General features: G+C 46.7%; 1 protein-coding gene across 1 annotated transcript in view; it reads left to right on the forward strand.

Annotated features, from left to right (window-relative positions):
- The first annotated feature begins 8,768 nt into the window (after window positions 1-8,768).
- CNIH3 (cornichon family AMPA receptor auxiliary protein 3) overlaps window positions 8,769-19,201 on the forward strand; it is an 86,394-nt gene continuing 75,961 nt past the window's right edge. The window contains exon 1 of the mRNA XM_077292215.1: window positions 8,769-9,199. Within this exon, the coding sequence (XP_077148330.1) occupies window positions 9,119-9,199 (81 nt within the window). The 5' untranslated portion in view covers window positions 8,769-9,118. The remainder of the gene's footprint in view (window positions 9,200-19,201) is intronic.

A 19,201-nucleotide genomic window follows, 5' to 3' on the forward strand; every position in this document is an offset into this window, starting at 1 on the left:
CCTGGTTGCTCTACTATGAGACCCTGTGCCTTTTTCTCTAGGAAGTTTTCGCCGGCAGAGCGAAATTATGATGTGGGCAATCGGGAGTTGTTGGCCATGAAGTGGGCATTTGAGGAGTGGCGTCATTGGCTCGAGGGTGCTAAGCATCGTGTGGTGGTCTTGACTGATCACAAAAATCTGATGTATCTCGAGTCTGCTAAGCGCCTGAATCCTAGACAGGCCCGCTGGTCATTGTTTTTCTCCCGTTTTGACTTTGTGGTCTCGTATTTACCAGGTTCTAAGAATGTGAAGGCCAATGCTCTGTCTAGGAGCTTTGTGCCTGATGCTCCTGGAGTCGCTGAACCTGTGGGTATTCTTAAGGAAGGAGTTATCGTGTCAGCTATTTCTCCAGATCTGCGACGTGTGTTACAGAGATTTCAGGCTGGTAGGCCTGACTCTTGTCCACCTGACAGATTGTTTGTGCCTGCTAGATGGACCAGCAGAGTCATTTCCGAGGTTCATTCCTCAGTGTTGGCAGGGCACCCGGGAATTTTTGGCACCAGAGATCTGGTGGCCAGGTCCTTTTGGTGGCCTTCCTTGTCAAGGGACGTGCGGTCATTTGTGCAGTCCTGTGGTACTTGTGCTCGAGCTAAGCCTTGCTGTTCTCGTGCCAGCGGGTTGCTCTTGCCCTTGCCTGTCCCGAAGAGACCTTGGACACACATCTCTATGGATTTCATTTCGGATCTTCCAGTGTCTCAGGGCATGTCTGTCATCTGGGTGATATGTGATCGTTTCTCCAAGATGGTCCATCTGGTTCCTTTGCCTAAGCTGCCTTCCTCTTCTGATCTGGTTCCTGTGTTCTTCCAGAACGTGGTTCGTTTGCACGGCATTCCTGAGAATATTGTGTCGGACAGAGGATCCCAGTTTGTTTCCAGGTTCTGGCGATCCTTTTGTGGTAGGATGGGCATTGATTTGTCGTTTTCGTCCGCTTTCCATCCCCAGACTAACGGACAAACGGAGCGAACTAATCAGACTCTGGAGGCTTATTTGAGGTGTTTTGTCTCTTCTGATCAGGATGATTGGGTGACCTTCTTGCCGTTGGCTGAATTTGCCCTTAATAATCGGGCTAGTTCCGCCACCTTGGTTTCGCCATTTTTCTGCAACTCTGGTTTCCATCCTCGTTTTTCCTCGGGACATGTGGAGCCTTCTGACTGTCCTGGGGTGGATTCCGTGGTGGATAGGTTGCAGCGGATCTGGAGTCATGTGGTGGACAACTTGAAGTTGTCACAGGAGAAGGCTCAGCGTTTTGCCAACCGCCGCCGCGGTGTGGGTCCCCGACTTCGCGTTGGGGATTTGGTATGGCTGTCTTCTCGATTTGTTCCTAAGAAGGTCTCCTCTCCCAAATTTAAGCCTCGCTTCATTGGTCCTTACAAGATATTGGAAATCATTAATCCTGTATCCTTTCGCCTGGATCTTCCGGTGTCGTTTGCCATTCACAACGTATTTCATAGGTCCTTGTTGCGGCGGTACGTTGTGCCTGTGGTTCCTTCTGCTGAGCCTCCTGCTCCGGTGTTGGTTGAGGGCGAGTTGGAGTACGTGGTGGAGAAGATCTTAGATTCTCGTCTCTCCAGGCGGAGGCTTCAGTACCTGGTCAAGTGGAAGGGCTATGGTCAGGAGGATAATTCCTGGATGGTTGCCTCTGATGTGCATGCGGCCGATTTAGTTCGTGCCTTTCACGCCGCTCATCCTGATCGCCCTGGTGGTCTTGGTGAGGGTTCGGTGACCCCTCACTAAGGGGGGGTACTGTTGTGAATTTACCTTTTGGCTCCCTCTAGTGGCTACTAGTGATTTGACTCTGGGTATGTCATTCATCCCTTGTATGCTCACCTGGGTCGTTAGGTCAGGGGTGTTGCTATATAAGCTCCCTGGACCTTCAGTTCTATGCCTGGCAACGTTGATATCAGAGCTAATCTGTAGTGCTCTTGTCTACTGATCCTGGTTCCTGCTTGATTAAGCTAAGTCTGCTTTCTTGCTTTTGCTATTTGTTTTTGTTTGCATTTTTTGTCCAGCTTGTATATAATCTGTTTTCTGACCTTGCTGGAAGCTCTAGGGTGGCTGGTGTTCTCCCCCCGGGCCGTTAGACGGTTCGGGGGTTCTTGAATCTCCAGCGTGGATTTTGATAGGGTTTTCGTTGACCATATAAGTCATCTTACTACATTCTGCTATTAGTAAGTGGGCCTCTCTTTGCTAAAATCTAGTTCATCTCTGTGTTTGTCATTTCCTCTTACCTCACCGTTATTATTTGTGGGGGGCTTGTATCCTACTTTTGGGGTCCTTTCTCTGGAGGCAAGAGAGGTCTTTGTTTTCCTCTTCTAGGGGTAGTTAGCTCTCCGGCTGGCGCGAGACATCTAGCGACCAACGTAGGCATGTTCCCCGGCTACTTCTAGTGTTGGAGTTAGGAGTAGTTATATGGTCAACCCAGTTACCACTGCCCTATGAGCTCGATTTTTGTGCTTCGCAGACTTGCTGATATCTCTGAGACCCTCGCCATTGGGGTCATAACAGAGGCCCTAGTTTTGGTCTCCCGGACACTCTTCCAGAGCCCCAGGCATCGGCAAAAATCCTAGGCATCGAATTTGGCCCTGGGGACTACCCCCAGCAAAATTGGGAGGGCAGACTTAAGATCGCCGCCCAGAAGGTGGACCAATGGAAGGGTTGGTCTTTGACCCTGAGGGAAAGGGTTAGCCTGGATAAGGGTTTTTTGCTACCCTTGTTAATATACCTGGGCAGTGTCTGCATGTTGCCAGAGCCGCTCTGGACACGGGTCTACAGCCTGTTTTTCCAGATGTTATGGGGAAATAGGCTGAACCTAGTGAAGCGGGAGGTCACATATCGCACAAGGAGACTAGGAGGGTTGGGTATGGTCAACCCAGTGGTGTTTCTAATAAACACTTTTGTCAAGACTAACATCGCCAACCTCTGGTCAGAGAGGGCTCCTCCGTGGGTATTCTCCTACAAGGGGTGGCTTCGACCCTTCTTCCAGGAATGGGAGACAGGAGGGCAAGTGAAGGACCTGCGCACACCGCACGGGCATCTCCCGGCTTACGCTACCCCGGTTCTGAAGGTGATCCGCCGGTGGGGTCTGGGAATGTGGGAGATCAGGACCATGTCGAGGAAATTCCTTGACAGGAGGGTCCTGTTGACCCATTTCCAGAAGCCTCTGGTGCTCAAAGATTGCCCAAGTCGGGATCTGGAGGGTGGGCTGAGGTTATTGAATTCTACACGGGTCCCCTTGAAGTTTTGGGACTTGGCTTGGCGTTGCTTCCATGGGAAACTGTATGTAAGGGACAACCTGAAGTGTAGGAACTCCGATGATCGGGGTTGTCCCAGTGAGGGGTGTTGCGACACGCTGGAAAGCATGGAGCACTTCCTCCTTCAGTGTCCTTTTAATACAGGGGTCTACAACAGGGTGGGTGCTTCCATAGGCTGGCCTCGGCTGGCACACCTTTCCTATGCGGAGTGGGCGTATGGGGCATTCGGATCCCTGGGTGGCCGAGATCGAGGCACTTTATTTCTAGTCAGTTTAGTCGTCAGGTTTTACACGTGGAACGCACGGTGCTTAGTGTCAACTCAGCAGAAAATCCTCCCCCGGGACGAGGTTGTTAGGAACATTCTGGGTGGCCTGGTGAAGGTGCGCTCTCTGGAGTATGACAGGCTAGGTGCAGCGAGGGCCTCTCTTCTCTGGAGAGGGTTCTCATTTAATGTACCTAGGGCTTAGATAAGCAGGTAAATGATAGGGACAGGTAGACAGCTTCAGTAGGGACAGGTAGATAGTTAGGGACAGGATAGGGACAGCCTAGGGACAGTTAGGTAGGCACGCGGTGCGTTAGGTAGGGTAGTAGGGTCAGGCAGGGAGAGACAGGGAAAGGTAGGTAGATAAATAGGGGCAGATGTCTAGACAGGTAGGGACGGCTGGTAGGGTAAGGATTGCTAGGGTAGAAGCCTGTCATCTCCGGTTTCCCGGTGGCGGGCTGGGGCTTTTCACTATCAGATTTTTGTTTTGCAGAAGTGAATTATTGATATAGGGCTTACAGGCACCAATCCTGGCTCTGGGTAAGTGTTGTAATATAGAGTTATGTAGTATTGTATTGTACAGTGATGATCCTGTGGCTTACAGGGTTAATGCACCTGTAAGCAAGAGGTTATGAGTTCCTCGGTGAGCTTATTTTTGTATTGTGTGGGTTTGGTGGTAGGTTGTTTATAGTTGTGTTTGCTGTGTAAAAAAAAATTAAAAAAAATTAAAAATGAAATAATAATAAAAATATATATAAATTAAAAAAGAAAAAAAAAAATTTTGTGTGATTTTAGATAGATGTGTTTAAGCCAGGTGGCTATAATGTTTCTTTTTGGGCGATGGACCAGAGTTTTCTTTGTCAGGTTTGGTATGAAGTGTGTATGTGCGTGTGTATTAATAAAATGTTTCTTCTCTCCTTGGGTGATGTAACCTGGGGAGGAGGAATCAAAAAGTGAAAAGAAGAGTAAAGGACAGAAAACAACATAAAGAACGAAAGAAAAGATGGATGAAGCTTCTCTGAGAAAGAAGAAGGCAGTTTGTTTTCTTTTGCGGGGTTGCTTTGACTAAGGGCAGTTATGCTGGACTCGGACTTTGCTTTGGACTGGGGGGGTAATGTTGGACTCGGACAGTTGCTTTTGCTGGGGTTTTGATTTTTGCTATTTATTGTAAGTTTTGTATTTTTATAATAAAAGAGTTCACTGCATACAGATTTACACAGACACCACTAGGGGGAGCTCACTGCATACAGATTTACACAGACACCACTAGGGGGAGCTCACTGCATACAGATTTACACATTTAGAAAAGTGGTCCGCAAACATTTGCTGTCATGTAAAATAGCAAAGTCAGATAGCGCTCATCCTTCCCAGGTCCAGCAGCGGCTCCTTGCTGCTGCTGCCGTCTTTGCTCCTGATTCCTCGTGGCTTTTATGCCTGTTCTTTGTCTTGTTTTCTGTGATTCGTGTCTTTTTTCCTTTTTTTTCTTTTCTTTATTAAGCCCATTTTTATGTGCTAGCCTGGTTTTTTTTTCGCTTTTTTTGTCTTCTGCTTGCCTTTTGGACGGAGTCTGGTGATTCGAAATCTTTTTGCCTGACTCATGAATTGCAACTTTTTTAAAAAGTCAAAAATGTTGGTGCAACTTCACTCCAGTCCCCAATTTACACTGGTACGAAAATGACAAAACTCTTGATTGTGCCCCAAAAATTGCAACTTTGCAAATCTTTTATGCCGCTATTTTGGTGGAAAAGCTTTGATGACTCGGCCCATTGTGTTTTGGCTGCAGGAGTGATGTCCGCTGCAGCCGAAACATGGAGCCTGGAGCAGCAGCTGGGAGTCGGCGCCGGATCCAGGGAAGGCAAGTTCTATCCTGAATCGGGGACCCCTTTAAGAGTTGTGTCCCAATACTTTTCTCCATATTCAGCCGCCTCTGTGGAGCTGCTCTTTTCCCAGGAATATTCGCTCCCAATAATCGTGAAAGCTGCTAATCACCTGACGAACGAGGAAGATCTTTGTCCGTTAGGTGAAACGACCTTTTAGGCTACTTTCACACATCAGGCTTTTTGTTTCAGGCACAATCCGGCAATTTTTGGAAAAAACAGATCCGTTTTTTTTCCGCCGGATTTTTTCCCATAGAGTTGTATTAGCGCTGGATTGTGCCTGATGGCCAGATGTTTCATCCGTTTTTTTCCGCATCCGTCCAAATAGTAGTTTCCGGCAGATGGAGAAAACGTCCACTGCAACGTTTTTTTGTCCGGCAGAAAAAAACGCACACTGCCGGAATCTGCCAAAAACACATGTTCTCTCTCTCTCTCCGAGATCCAGCTAAAAAACGGATCCGGTGCATCAGTTTTCAACAATTTACATCGGATCCGTTTTTTAAAAAATTAGCCGGATTTAGCCTGAAAACAAAAAACTGATATGTGAAATTAGCCTTAGCTTGCCTGTGCTGCCGAGAACAATGGCAGCCATTGTGCACAGACGGATCCATCACCGATCCACCACTGATCGTTCTGTGCACGCCGCAGACGCCGTCGCACTTTCAGACCGGGATGTTAAATATCCGCTGATCGGCCACCATGCAGCAGATTAGCAGCCGCTTAATACCGCAGATGTTTCATTGTGAACCCACCCTGCACTTAATAACGCCCCCTTCTGTGTGGGAAATTCCAGAAACATTTAAACTGGAAAACACTTTGTTTAATTCCCCTTAGCTAAAATCAACATCCTGGACATTGCTGACTGTTTCCTTTCCCTCTTTTGATACCATCCTGGACATTGCTGACCTTTCCCTCTGCTGATACCATCCTGGACATTGCTGACTGTTTCCTTTCCCTCTTTTGATACCATCCTGGACATTGCTGTTTCCTTTCCCTCTTTTGATACCATCCTGGACATTGCTGACTGTTTCCTTTCCTTCTGCTGATACCATCCTAGACATTGCTGTTTCCTTTCCCTCTGTTGATACCATCCTGGACATTGCTGACTGTTTCCTTTCCCTCTGCTGATACCATCCTGGACATAGCAGAGGGAAAGGAAACAGTCAGCAATGTCCAGGATGGTATCAGCAGAGGGAAAGGAAACCGTCAGCAGATACCATCCTGGACATTGCTGACTGTTTCCTTTCCCTCTGCTGATACCATCCTGGACATTGCTGACTGTTTCCTTTCCCTCTGCTGATACCATCCTGGACATTGCTGACTGTTTCCTTTCCCTCTTTTGATACCATCCTGGACATTGCTGACTGTTTCCTTTCCCTCTGCTGATACCATCCTGGACATTGCTGACTGTTTCCTTTCCCTCTGCTGATACCATCCTGGACATTGCTGACTGTTTCCTTTCCCTCTTTTGATACCATCCTGGACATTGCTGTTTCCATTCCCTCTTTTGATACCATCCTGGACATTGCTGACTGTTTCCTTTCCTTCTGCTGATACCATCCTAGACATTGCTGTTTCCTTTCCCTCTGTTGATACCATCCTAGACATTGCTGACTGTTTCCTTTCCCTCTGCTGATACCATCCTGGACATAGCAGAGGGAAAGGAAACAGTCAGCAATGTCCAGGATGGTATAAGCAGAGGGAAAGGAAACAGTCAGCAATGTCCAGGATGGTATCAGCAGAGGGAAAGGAAACAGTCAGCAGATACCATCCTGGACATTGCTGACTGTTTCCTTTCCCTCTGCTGATACCATCCTGGACATTGCTGACCTTTCCCTCTGCTGATACCATCCTGGACATTGCTGACTGTTTCCTTTCCCTCTTTTGATACCATCCTGGACATTGCTGTTTCCTTTCCCTCTTTTGATACCATCCTGGACATTGCTGACTGTTTCCTTTCCTTCTGCTGATACCATCCTAGACATTGCTGTTTCCTTTCCCTCTGTTGATACCATCCTGGACATTGCTGACTGTTTCCTTTCCCTCTGCTGATACCATCCTGGACATAGCAGAGGGAAAGGAAACAGTCAGCAATGTCCAGGATGGTATCAGCAGAGGGAAAGGAAACCGTCAGCAGATACCATCCTGGACATTGCTGACTGTTTCCTTTCCCTCTGCTGATACCATCCTGGACATTGCTGACTGTTTCCTTTCCCTCTGCTGATACCATCCTGGACATTGCTGACTGTTTCCTTTCCCTCTTTTGATACCATCCTGGACATTGCTGACTGTTTCCTTTCCCTCTGCTGATACCATCCTGGACATTGCTGACTGTTTCCTTTCCCTCTGCTGATACCATCCTGGACATTGCTGACTGTTTCCTTTCCCTCTTTTGATACCATCCTGGACATTGCTGTTTCCATTCCCTCTTTTGATACCATCCTGGACATTGCTGACTGTTTCCTTTCCTTCTGCTGATACCATCCTAGACATTGCTGTTTCCTTTCCCTCTGTTGATACCATCCTAGACATTGCTGACTGTTTCCTTTCCCTCTGCTGATACCATCCTGGACATAGCAGAGGGAAAGGAAACAGTCAGCAATGTCCAGGATGGTATAAGCAGAGGGAAAGGAAACAGTCAGCAATGTCCAGGATGGTATCAGCAGAGGGAAAGGAAACAGTCAGCAGATACCATCCTGGACATTGCTGACTGTTTCCTTTCCCTCTGCTGATACCATCCTGGACATTGCTGACTGTTTCCTTTCCCTCTTCTGATACCATCCTGGACATTGCTGACTGTTTCCTTTCCCTCTGCTGATACCATCCTGGACATTGCTGACTGTTTCCTTTCCCTCTGCTGATACCATCCTGGACATTGCTGACTGTTTCCTTTCCCTCTGCTGATACCATCCTGGACATTGCTGACTGTTTCCTTTTCCACCCTTCTTTCATGCTAGAAGTCATGAGTTGATGAGGACAGTTGTCTGGACAGATTTGGGCTACATCAGGGGGTTTATTTTTGTCCCCCACACCTTGACATCTTGCAGGGTTTCTTTAAGAAGATACTTTCGCATTAATCTTCTGTGTAAGTCCTCGGCCATAAAGTGTTGCCATTTGCCCCCCAGCAGTGGGTGCCCCATTTTCTTCTGAGCCCCTATGCAGCTGCCTCCTAGTATGTTACTTTGTATCCATCACGTCTAGACTCCAGGCTTTGTTACAATGTGTCAGGGTCTGCTGCTCCCTGTAGAGCTGATGCCCAGTGGCTCCAGATCCTGCCTATCGGGGGCATTGCTGGGCAGTTCTCCTTCCTGAGATCACACTTCCTCCATGCACCAGTCACATCAGCAGCACATGGAATAAGTTGCCTGGCAGCAGCACCTCCTTCAGTTTTCCTTACCCTTCCTCCTCCCCTGGCAGCACATTTCTTGCTCTCCACAAGTGTCCTGTGTGCTGGGGGAATGCATGGCAGAGGTTGCAGCCTGGCACAGTGTTGCTGACAGTAGGCAGGTCTGTGCCCAGCTTTGTGCCCATGTACAGGGCAGCATTTATCACTCTGAGGATTGCAGTGCTGGAGTCATACCCTGGAGGAGACTGATGCCCTGCGCAGGGACCTGGAGGCTGGAGGACACTTTCCTGGAGTCCTGGCTGCATGGACTGAGCCCTGATCCTTCTTCTCTTCTGGGGGCACCATGGCATTTACTTTCGCTGCCTTCTGCTACATGTTGTCCCTGGTCCTGTGTGCTGCTCTCATCTTCTTTGCAATTTGGCATGTAAGTAATGGGCATGGGGGCTGGCAGGGGCATGGCAAGGGGCTATGCACATTGGGGCATAGAAAGTAGCAGGGGCAAATATAGGAATTATATATATGGGGGCACAGTGGGTAGTATCATTCTATTCAGGACTTCTGGGTATATGGGCACAGAAGTGACGGGCAGATCCAGGGGTTATAAGTAAGACACGGGCATATCCAGGAGTTAGGTAAATAGTGGTATATTGGGTGGTATGGGAATATTCTGGAGGCACAGAGAGTGGCAGGGCATCTCCAAATCATTTGCTTACAGAAAACAGAGGGTGATGCTGGTATATATAGGAATTATGTCCATAGGGCACCGAAGATGGCAGGGGCACATCCAGGAATAATGTGAGTAATGGCACAGAGGATGGCAGGGGCACATCCAGGTATAATGTGAGTAATGGCACAGAGGATGGCAGGGTCACATCCAGGTATAATGTGAGTAATGGCACAGAGGATGGCAGGGGCACATCCAGGTATAATGTGAGTAATGGCACAGAGGATGGCAGGGGCACATCCAAGTATAATGTGAATGGTGGCACAGAGGATGGCAGGGGCACATCCAGGGATAATGTGAATGGTGGCACAGAGGATGGCAGGGGCACATCCAGGGATAATGTGAGTAATGGCACAGAGGATGGCAGGGGCACATCCAGGTATAATGTGAGTAATAGCACAGATGGCAGGGTCACATCCAGGTATAATGTGAGTAATGGTGCAGAGGATGGCAGGGGCACATCTAGGAATAATGTGAGTAATGGCACAGAGGATATCAGGGGCACATCCAGGTATAATGTGAGTAATGGCACAGAGGATGGCAGGGGCACATCCAGGTATAGTGTGAGTAATGGCACAGAGGATGGCAGGGGCACATCCAGGTATAATGTGAGTAATGGCACAAAGGATGGCAGGGGCACATCTAGGAATAATGTGAGTAATAGCACAGAGGATGGCAGGGTCACATCCAGGAATAATGTGAGTAATGGCACAGAGGATGGCAGGGGCACATCTAGGAATAATGTGAGTAATGGCACAGAGGATGGAAGGGGCACATCCAGGTATAATGTGAGTAATGGCACAGAGGATGGCAGGGGCACATCTAGGAATAATGTGATTAATGGCACAGAGGATGTCGGGCACATCCAGGTATAATGTGAGTAATGGCACAGAGGATGGCAGGGGCACATCCAGGTATAGTGTGAGTAATGGCACAGAGGATGGCAGGGGCGCATCCAGGTATAGTGTGAGTAATGGCACAGAGGATGGCAGGGGCACATCCAGGTATAGTGTGAGTAATGGCACAGAGGATGGCAGGGGCACATCCAGGTATAGTGTGAGTAATGGCACAGAGGATGGCAGGGGCACATCCAGGTATAATGTGAGTAATGGCACAGAGGATGGCAGGGGCACATCCAGGTATAGTGTGAGTAATGGCACAGAGGATGGCAGGGGCACATCCAGGTATAATGTGAGTAATGGCACAGAGGATGGCAGGGGCACATCCAGGAATAATGTGAATGGTGGCACAGAGGATGGCAGGGGCACATCCAGGAATATTGTGAGTAATGGCATAGAGGATGGCAGGGGCACATCCAGGGATAATGTGAATGGTGGCACAGAGGATGGCAGGGGCACATCCAGGAATAATGTGAATGGTGGCACAGAGGATGGCAGGGGCACATCCAGGTATAATGTGAGTAATGGCACAGAGGATGGCAGGGGCACATCCACGAATAATGTGAGTAATGGCACAGAGGATGGCAGGGGCACATCCAGGGATAATGTGAATGGTGGCACAGAGGATGGCAAGGGAACATCCAGGAGCTATGCGAGCAGTGGAGACTATGGTGGCAGGAATATACCCCTGTTTGCATGGTGTCAGTGTATCCGGGGTTCATGTCTTGTACTCAGGGCTTGTCATCCAGGAGTCATGTGCCATGGAGGGTGACTGGTCTGTCCTGGATAGGGTATACCATGGGTAAGGGTAGAAGTAGACCCCAAAAGTTAGGAGTAGGGGACAGAAGGAGCAATCAGGAGTTAGTGGATCTGTTTGTGTGTTACAAGACATTCTGAGACTTGTGGTTCCATGAATTCTGATTACCATTAGGATGTATGAAGGCACATTCTTGTGATCCCTGTGATTATACATTACTTCTACTTTCCTCCTCTATTCTCTCTATTCTATGTCTTTCTGCGTTGTCACTAATCTGTCATTTGACGTGTGGGTACCAGGCATGGGGCACAGAGGGTGAAGGGCATCCACGGGAAAGATCATGATACAATCTAGGGCAGCAGGCAGTATTGCAATCCAAGGAAGAATAAAAAGCTTGCATATGCTGGGAGTTATAGTACCACCACTGGTTATCTGTTACAATGTAGCGGGTTATTATATATCTTGTACCGACACAATGTATCACGTTTGAGAATTCTGACAGCTCTGATTCTTCACTTTCTCACATTTCTGTAGAGCCTCACCAAACAATTCACATTAGCAGATATTGTGTACATGTTCTGCAGACAATTTCATTTGTGTATGGCAATTAATTATTTTTTGTATTTTTACTTTGTTACCAATTTTTCAATGGTGGACAGGACCTAAAATAGTGCAAACGTGCAATCTACGTATACCGGATAGTTTGCATTTATTCCTTATTTCTGATGTTTAATTTCTCATAAATGCCGCATGTTTATACCTGGCTTACAGTATTCATTTTTTTTTTCCTTATCAACAGGGCTAGGAGCCACTTAGGGCAACTCTTTTATATATTTAATTAGTACTATGTCTTATTAAAAATTATAATAATTACATTTTTTTTTAACGTGGCATAAATGCCGCTGTCCTCCTGAATCCGGCAATGTTTTTCTTTTGTTTCTGCGTCTCTCAGTTCCCGAGCCGTTCTTCCCTCTAGTTTTTATTTGCAAATGGGTGTGGTTTTCAAGAACACACCCACAGAAAAGCGTATTCTGCCACACCCACTTGGCTAAAAGGGCTAGATTTATACAGAGGGTCATATAGTCGCAGGAACAAGAGAAAAACGTGGGATTTGGGAGAACAGAGGCATTTACACTAGGTAAAAAATATACTTTTCTAGCAACAGGTCTTCTTCAAAGCTTTTGGATATCTAACATATGCATATTAGGGTATGTGTCCACGTTCAGGATTGCATCAGGATTTGGTCAGGATTATTCATCAGTTTTTGTAAGCCAAAACCAGGAGTGGAACAATTAGGCTGTGTGCAAACGTAGCAGATTTTTTGCGTTTTTTTCGCGGTTTTTCGCTATAAAAACGCTGTAAAACTGCGAAAAAAACGCTAACATTAAGCATCCTATGTAACAGAATGCAATCCGCATTTTTTGTGCACATGCTGCATTTTTTTCCTGAACGGAATAGCAATCCAGAAAAAAACGCAGCATGTTCATTAAAATTGCGGAATCGCGGCGATTCTGCACCCATAGGAGTGCATTGATCTGCTTACTTCCCGCACGGGGCTGTGCACACCATGCGGGAAGTAAGCAGATTGTGTGCGGTTGGCACCCAGGGTGGAGGAGAGGAGACTCTCCTCCACGGACTGGGCACCATATAAGTGGTAAAAAAAAAAAGAATTAAAATAAAAAATAGCGATATACTCACCTTCTGGCGGCCCGACCTTCTCAGCGGCTTCCGTGGTGTGTGTGAAGGACCTGCGATGATGTCGCGGTCACGTGACCGCTACGTCAATGGAAGGTCCTGAACACACAGCATTAGGAACGGACGCCGCTGAGGTGAGTATAACCTTTTTTTAATTTTTTTTTATTATTTTTAAACATTCTATCTTTTACTATAGATGCGGCATAGGCTGCATCTATAGTAAAAAGTTGGTCACACTTGTCAAACAGTTTTCCAAGCAATGCTACAGCTCGCTTGGAAAACGCTAGCATTCTGCAAGCTAATTATGCTTGCAAAACGCTAGTTTTCTGCGGGTATATGCATGCAAATTCTGCATGCGATATACCCGCGGCAGGAGGCGCAGAATTGCCGCGGAAATTTCCGCTGCAATTCTGCTACGTGTGAACTCAGCCTTAGAGGAAAAGTATAACAGAAACATATGCACCACTTCTGCATTTATCACCCACTCCAGGTTTTGGCTGAGAAATACTGATGAAAAATCCTGACCAAATCCTGATGCAATCCTGAACGTGTGCATATAGCCTAAGGCCGGTTTCACACGTCAGTGGCTCCGGTACGTGAGGTGACAGTTTCCTCCCGTACCGGAGACACTGACACACGTAGACCCATAAAAATCAATGCATCTGTGCAGATGTCATTGATTTTGTGCGGACCGTGTGCGGACCGTGTCTCCGTGTGCCAAACACGGAGACATGTCAGTGTTCGTGGGAGCGCACGTTTTACACGGACCCAATAGAGTCAATGGGTCCGCGTAAAACACGCACCTCACACGGACATTTTCCGTCTGGGGTCCGTGTGCGTGCAGGAGACAGCGCTACAGTAAGCGCTGTCCCCCCCACATGGTGCTGAAGCCGCGATTCATATCTTCCCTGTAGCAGCGTTTGCTATAGAGAAAATATGAATGATAGTGTTTAAAATAAAGATCCATGTGTCCGCCGCCCTCCCACCCCCTGTGCGCCCCCCCCCGCTGGTCAGAAAATACTTATCCGGGTCCCCCGTCGGCAGTCGCTCCTTCCTGGTCTGGCCGCGGCTTCTCTACTGTATGCGGCCGATTACACTCATGAATATGTGGCTCCACCTCCAATAGGGGCGGAGCCGCCTATTCATGAGTGTAAATGAGCGGCCCCACGTGACCGCATACAGTAAGCCGCGGCCAGACCAGGAAGGAGCGACTGCCGACGGGGGATCCGGGTGAGTATTTTCTGACCAGCGGGGGGGCGCACAGGGGGTGGGGGGGCGGCGGACACATGGATCTTTATTTTAAACACTATTCTTCATATTTTCCCTGCAGCAAACGTTGCTGCAGGGATGATATGAATCGCAGCTTCAGCACCATGCAGAGTGGGTACCACACGCTCCGTGTGGTACCCACTCGCCATACGGGCGGCACACGTGTGCCGCAGGTATGGCCTCCGTGAGTTCCCAGGCACACGGACACGGATAACTCCGGTACCGATTTATTCCGGTACCGGAATTATCTGGACGTGTGGGTCAGCCCTAAGGGTGTGTGTTCACGGTCAGTAAACGCTGCTTGTTTGACGCTGCGCAGAGCTGCAGCGTCAAACACGCAGCGTCCAGATGTTCCAGCATAGTGGAGGGGATTTTTTGAAATCCCGTGTCCACTATGCGTGGAAACCCGCACGCGGCGGCCCTGCGACTCCGGACATGCTGCGCGTCTTTTCAGATCGCAGCGTCCCCGCAAGGCATATCATAGGGCGCTATGGGAGGGGGGCGATGATCCCGGATGTGTACAGTTAACACATCCGGCATGATCGCGTCCCAGAAGGGGGCGGGGCTTAGCGCCGAGCGGCTTCGCCGCTGCGGCGATACCGCCTGCCATCCTGACCATGGACACATACCCTTACTGTTCTGCTATTGAGGAGGCTGTTTGCCAAGAAGTCATCCTAAATTCATAGTATTCTCTTTCTTTTTTTCAAATGCCAAAATGATATGGAGACTTTTTTTTAAATAAATAAATAAATGCATGCACAGTGGGGGAAATAAGTATTGGATCCCTTGCTGATTTTGTAAGTTTGCCCACTTATAAAGACATGAACAGTCTATAATTTTAAGGGTAGGTTAATTTTTACATTTAGAGATAGAATATCAAAAATGAAATCCAGAAATTCACATTGTATAAATTATATAAAGTTATTTGCATTTTGCAGTGAGAAATAAGTATTTGATCCTCTACCAACCATTAAGGCCGGCGTCACACATGCGAGTTTTACGGACGTAAGAGCGCAGAAACTACGTGCGTAAAACTCGCATTACATACGGCACAATTATTCTCAATGGGGCTGCTCCTATTAGCCGTATATTACGGTTCAGTATTATACGGCTTTCTACGGCCGTACAAAATCGCAGCATGCTGTGTTTGTCAGCGTATTGCGCAAAAAAATCGCCAATGAAAGTCTATGGGGGCGAGAAAAATACGGATTCCACACGGACCAGCAGTGTGACTTGCGAGAAATACGCAGCGCTGTTAGTGAAAAGCCGGTAATTCAATTGCCGGCTTTTCATTTCTCCTGCACAAACCCGACAGGATATGAGACATGATTACATACAGTAAACCATCTCATATCCCCATTTTTTTTTGCATATTCCACACTACTAATGTTAGTAGTGTGTGTATGCAAAATTTGGGCGCTGTAGCTGCTAAAATAAAGGGTTAAATGGCGGAAAAAATTGGCGTGGGCTCCCGCGCAATTTTCTCCGCCAGAGTGGTAAAGCCAGTGACTGAGGGCAGATATTAATAGCCAGGAGAGGGTCCATGGTTATTGCCCCCCCCTGGCTAAAAACATCTGCCCCCAGCCACCCCAGAAAAGGCACATCTGGAAGATGCGCCTATTCTGGCACTTGGCCACTCTCTTCCCACTCCCTGTAGCGGTGGGATATGGGGTAATGAAGGGTTAATGCCACCTTGCTATTGTAAGGTGACATTAAGCCAGATTAATAATGGAGAGGCGTCAATTATGACACCTATCCATTATTAATCCAATTGTCTGAAAGGGTTAAAAAACACACACACACATGATTTAAAAGTATAATGAAAGAAACAAACAGGTTGTTTTAGTATTTTATTGCACTCTCAATCCATCAGGAACACTCTCGCTTGGCAAAACAATAAACACACAAGATACATACCTTCTGATGTCCTATCACGTCCCACGAGGTAATCCATCTGAAGGGGTTAACTAATATTACAGGCAGGAGCTGTGATAAACCACTCGCTCGTGCCTGTAATCCCCGGGTGCTGAAAGGAAAGCAGTGATCTATACTTACATTGAGTCGCGGTGATGCGCCCTCTGGTGGATGTCCTCATGAACTGCAGCCTGGGAACTTTTTCCCATGCTCCAGGTCATATGAGGACATCCAGTAGAGGGCGCATCACCGCGACTGAATGTAAGTACAGATCCAGCTTTCCTTTCAGCACCCGGGGATTACAGGCACGAGCGAGTGGTTTATCGCAGCTCCTGCCTGTAATATTAGTTAACCCCTTCAGATGGATTACCTCGTGGGACGTGATAGGACATCAGAAGGTATGTATCTTGTGTGTTTATTATTTTGCCAAGCGAGGGTGTTCCTGATGGATTGAGAGAGCAATAAAATACTAAAACAACCTGTTTGTTTCTTTCATTAAAATACTTTTTATTCATGTGTGTGTGTTTTTTAACCCTTTCAGACAATTGGATTAATAATGGATAGGTGTCATAATTGACGCCTCTCCAATATTAATCTGGCTTAATGTCACCTTACAATAGCAAGGTGGCATTAACCCTTCATTACCCCATATCCCACCGCTACAGGGAGTGGGAAGAGAGTGGCCAAGTGCCAGAATAGGCGCATCTTCCAGATGTGCCTTTTCTGGGGTGGCTGGGGGCAGATGTTTGTAGCCAGGGGGGGCCAATAACCATGGACCCTCTCCTGGCTATTAATATCTGCCTTCAGTCACTGGCTTTACCACTCTGGCGGAGAAAATTGCGCGGGAGCCCACGCCAATTTTTTCCGCCATTTAACCCTTTAGTTTAGCAGCTACAGCTCTGAAATTTTGCACATACACACTACTAACATTAGTAGTATGGAATATGCAAAAAAAATGGGGATATGAGATGGTTTACTGTATGAAAACCATGTCTCATATCCTGTCGGGTTTAGGCAGGAGAAATGAAAAGCCGGCAATTGAATTACCGGCTTTTCACAGATATCGCGCTGAATGAAATATAAATACAGAATATATATATATATGTGTCTCAATGACATATATATATATATATATATACTGTATATATGTTTTCCCGAACATTTGAGCACATAAATCCATTAGATGTCGGTTTTGCAAGCCTGCGAGAAAATATCGCAGTACGGATGCCATACGGATTACATACCGAGGATGCCATGCGCAAAATACGCTGACACACCTAAGCAACGCATTAACTACGGAAGTCGATTACGGAGACATTTTGGCGTACTGAACGCGTAGTACGGACGTATAATACGTGGCGTATTGTCTTACGCCAAGTGTGACGCCGGCCTAAGAGTTCTGTCTCCTACAGACCAGTTAGACGCTCCTAATCAACTCATTACCTGCATTACCTGTCTTATATAGTCACCGACTCACCGTTATAAAAGACTCCTGTCCACGGACTCAATTAATCAGTCAAACTCTAACCTCTACAACATGGGCAAGTCTAAAGAGCTTTCTAAGAATGTCATGGACAAGATCATAGACCTGCACAAAGCTGGAATGGGCTACAAAACCATACGTAAGATGCTGGGTGAGAAGAAGACAACTGTTGGTGCAATAGTAAGAAAATGGAAGAAATGCAAAGTGACTGTCAATCGACATCGATCTGGGACACCATGCAAAATCTCACCTTGTGGGGTATCCTTGATCATCAGGAAGGTGATTGATCAGCCTAAAATTACACGGGGGAACTTGTTAATGATCTCAAGGCAGCTGGGACCACAGTCACCAAGAAAACCATTGGTAACACGTTATGCCGTAAAGGTTTAAAATCCTGCAAGGTCCCCCTGCTCAAGAACGCACATGTGCAGGCCCGTCTGAAGTTTGCCAATGAACACTTGGATGATTCTGTGAGTGATTGGGAGAAGGTGCTGTGGTCAGATGAGACAAAATTGAAATCTTTGGCATTAACTCGCCGTGTTTGGAGGAAGAGAAATGCTGCCTATGACCCAAAGAACACCATCCCCACTGTCAAGCATGGAGGTGGGAACATGTTTTGAGGGTGCTTCTCTGTTAAGGGCACAGGACTACTTCACCGCATCAATGGGAGAATGAATGGAGCCATGTACCGTAAAATCCTGAGTAACAACCTCCTTCCCTCTGCCAGGACACTAAAAATGGGTTGTGGCTGAGTCTTTCAGCAAGACAATGACCCAAAACATACAGCCAAGGCAACAATGGAGTGGCTCAAAAAGAAGCACATTAAGGTCATGGAGTGGCCTAGCCAGTGTCCTGACCTTAATCCCATAGAAAACTTATGGAGGGAGTTGAAGCTCAGAGTTGCCAAGCGACAGACTCAAAATGTTAATGATTTAGAGATGATCTGCAAAGAGGAGTGGAGCAAAATTCCACCTGACATGTGTGCAAACCTCATCATCAACTACAAAAAACGTCTGACTGCTGTGCTTGCCAACAAGGGTTTTTCCACCAAGTATTAGGTCTTGTTTGCCAGAGGGATCAAATACTTATTTCTCACATCAAAATGCAAATAAATTTATAGAATTTATACAATGTGATTTTCTGGATTTTATTTTTGATATTCTATCTCTCAATGTTAAAATTAACCTACCCTTAAAATTATAGACTGTTCATGTCTTTGTAACATAGTAACATAGTTATTAAGGTTGAAGGAAGACTTTAAGTCCATGTAGTTCAACCCATAGCCTAACCTAACATGCCCTAACATGTTGATCCAGAGGAAGGCAAAAAAAAAACATGTGGCAAAGAGTAACTCCACCATGGGGAAAAAAATTCCTTCCCGACTCCACATACGGCAATCAGACTAGTTCCCTGGATCAACGCCTTATCAAGGAATCTAGTGTATATACCCTGTACCATTATACTTTTCCAGAAAGTATGCATCCCCATACTATACAAGCGATCAGACTGCAAAAAATGATAGTCCCATATTGGGACAAAGTAAAAAAGTTAAAAAAGTAAACTTTTTTTTTAATAATTGTACAAATCTAAAAAAAATAAATAACAAAATGATAATAAAAAAATCTAAAGATATTGTATCTATAAATAAATATTTGTATGAAAAAATAAACATAAACAAAAAGAAT

Source organism: Ranitomeya variabilis, chromosome 2 (assembly GCF_051348905.1).
Source record: "Ranitomeya variabilis isolate aRanVar5 chromosome 2, aRanVar5.hap1, whole genome shotgun sequence".
Lineage (NCBI taxonomy): Eukaryota > Metazoa > Chordata > Amphibia > Anura > Dendrobatidae > Ranitomeya > Ranitomeya variabilis.